The sequence below is a fragment of the Eimeria necatrix genome, genomic scaffold, assembly GCF_000499385.1.
Source record: "Eimeria necatrix Houghton genomic scaffold, Enh_scaff1191, whole genome shotgun sequence".
In the NCBI taxonomy this organism is placed as follows: domain Eukaryota; phylum Apicomplexa; class Conoidasida; order Eucoccidiorida; family Eimeriidae; genus Eimeria; species Eimeria necatrix.
In genome coordinates this window covers 1-2,500 of record NW_013651968.1, presented here as the reverse complement: position 1 = coordinate 2,500, position 2,500 = coordinate 1, and the positions used below count along the sequence as shown (strand labels likewise).

The 2,500-nt window shown below is 30.7% G+C and overlaps 1 protein-coding gene across 1 annotated transcript in view; it reads right to left on the bottom strand.

Annotated features, from left to right (window-relative positions):
• ENH_00006500 (hypothetical protein) overlaps positions 1 to 641 on the bottom strand; it is a gene marked incomplete at both ends in the record, with an annotated part of 1,408 nt that extends 767 nt beyond the window's left edge. The window contains one exon of the mRNA XM_013578550.1: positions 496 to 641. Coding sequence (XP_013434004.1) covers positions 496 to 641 — 146 coding nt within the window. The remainder of the gene's footprint in view (positions 1 to 495) is intronic.
• Between the last annotated feature and the right edge of the window lie 1,859 nt (positions 642 to 2,500).

The window sequence follows — 2,500 nt, the reverse complement described above, 5'->3', positions numbered from 1 at the left end:
AGCAGCAGCAGCAGCAAAGGGCTTTTGAATTATTCTCTTGGAAGGCCGCAAGATGAGCAGCATTTATTTTTTGCGGATTTTTATTTTAAAGAATTAAATTTGGCAATTGAATGCGACGCTTTAAACCCTCTAGGTATATTTTATTTATTTATTTATTTATTTATTTATTTATTTATTTATTTATTTATTTATTTATTTTGATTTATTTAATTTATTTGGTTTATTTTGTTGCCCATTTAATTCTCTTTCTTTTGTTCTTTTCCTTTTATTTGCTTTTCATTTGGTGTCCTTTTGCCTCTCATTTAGGGTTTAGGGTTTAGGGTTTAGGGTTTAGGGTTTATTTGTTTTCCCCCTTATTTTTGTTTTTTCCGCGTTTATTATTTGTTATTAAAATTTATTAATTGCCATTTATTAATTATAATTTAGTCATTTTAATTAATTAATTACAACTAATTAATTATTAATTAATTAAAATAAAATCCCTCCTTGCTTTACTTTTGCTGCATTCCCATTTTCTTAATTCCTTTGGCTTCATCTGCTGCTGCTGCTGCTGTTGCTGCTGCTGCTGTTGCTGCTGCTGCTGCTGCTGCAGGGCCGGGGCGCCCGAAGCCTTCTGGTTTGTTGGCTTGCAAAAAGCGCATTTTCAACAAATTGGGGATTAATGTTGCGCTTATTCACAAGTAATGCTGCTGCTGCTGCTGCTGCTGGTCTTGCTGCTGCTGCTGCTGGTCTTGCTGCTGCTACTGCTGCTGGTCTTGCTGCTGCTGTCATTGCTGCTGCTGTCATTGCTGCTGCTGCTGATATAGGTGCTGATGCTGTTGTACTTGCTGCTGCTGTTACAGCTGCTGCTGCTGTAGGTGCCACTGCTGCTGCTATTATAGCTGCTGCTGCAGCTGTTGCTGCTGCTGCTACAGATGTTGCCGCTGCTGCAACTGCTCGTATGGGTGCTGGAACTCCGCCTTTTCTGCTGCTGCTGCTGCTGCTGCTGCTGCTGCTGGCTTTGTTTCGAATTAATAAAACAAATAAACTAAAAATAATGCCATTTAATGCTGCAGGTGTTTGTGGGAAAAGTTGTCTTTTGGACAAAAAGAAAATCAGCTGAGTCGTTTGCTGGCGCAGTTTTCGGGTGTACGTACACCTGAGGAGCGCGGGGCGTTGTTGGGAATTGGAAAAGGCGATTTGAAGCATTTGGAGGAATTAAATGAATTAAATGAATTAAATGAATTAAATAAATTAAATAAATTAAATAATTTAAATAATTTGAATGATTTAAATGATTTAAATGACTTAAATGCGCTCAAAAATGAATTTCAGAAAAAGACGAACTTCTTGAGACACAAAAGAACTTCCTTCACCAAATGGCCCCCAGACTCCATCGGCGTTTGAAAACTTTTCTTTTTTAATTCTTTTATTTATTTATTTATTTTATTTATTTATTTATTTATTTATTTATTTATTTGTTTATTTATTTATTATTTATTTTATTTATTTATTTATTTATTATTTTAGTTTTATTTATTTCACTTAAAAACGAAAAGAGCCAGTTGGCGAAGTTCCCCGAAAACGCCTTTTTCACCACTCCACCATTTTGTGGATTCATCTTTTCCTTTTTTGTTTAATTAATTAATTAGTTAATTAATTAATTTATTTATTTATTTATTTCTGTTTATTTATTTATTTATTTATTTATTTAATTCCGTTTATTTGTTCATTTTATTTATTCAATTTCTTCTTCTTCTTCATCTTTCAAATTTTTTAGTTTTTTTTCCAATTCTTTCATGAAGTTCATTCGCGCCGTTCCCACCGGAGTCATTCCGTCCTGTGTACAGACAGCACTTAAAGAAATAAAATTAAATTTAAATAAATAAAATAAATAAAAAATAAAATAATTAAAAGTAAATAATTAAATGAAATAAACCCAAATTTATATTTAGTAAATGAATTAAAACAAATGCCAAATAATAAATAAATGCAAAAGCAAAAAAGTAAAAAGCAGTTTGACAGACTCAGCTGGCAAATAAACAAAAAAGCAAATAAGTGAAAAAATGAATAAATAAAATAAACAAAATGAAATAAATAACTAACCAAATTAAATTAAGTTAAGCTAAATTAATTAAATTAAATTAAATTAAATTAATTAAAATTACCAACTTAAATTGATTAAATTTAATTAATTTAATTTAATTAAATTAATTAAATGAAATAATTAAAAACGAACTTTATTTTTTTCGTCTTCGAGATGCGGCGCTGCTTGCGCGATTTGCCAGTAGACGTCTGCCAGTCCTGAATTCTGAAAATGAAAAATAAAATAAAAAGAATAAAAACAATAAAAGAATAAAAATAAATAAATAAAAATAAATAAAATCAATTAAAATGAATAAACAATTGTTAATTATTCCGGGAATAGTAAACTGCGAAAAAGCAGCTGAAAAACGAAGCAAAACAACCCCAAAACACCAATTTAGGGTTTAGGGTTTAGGGTTTAGGGTTTACCACAGGC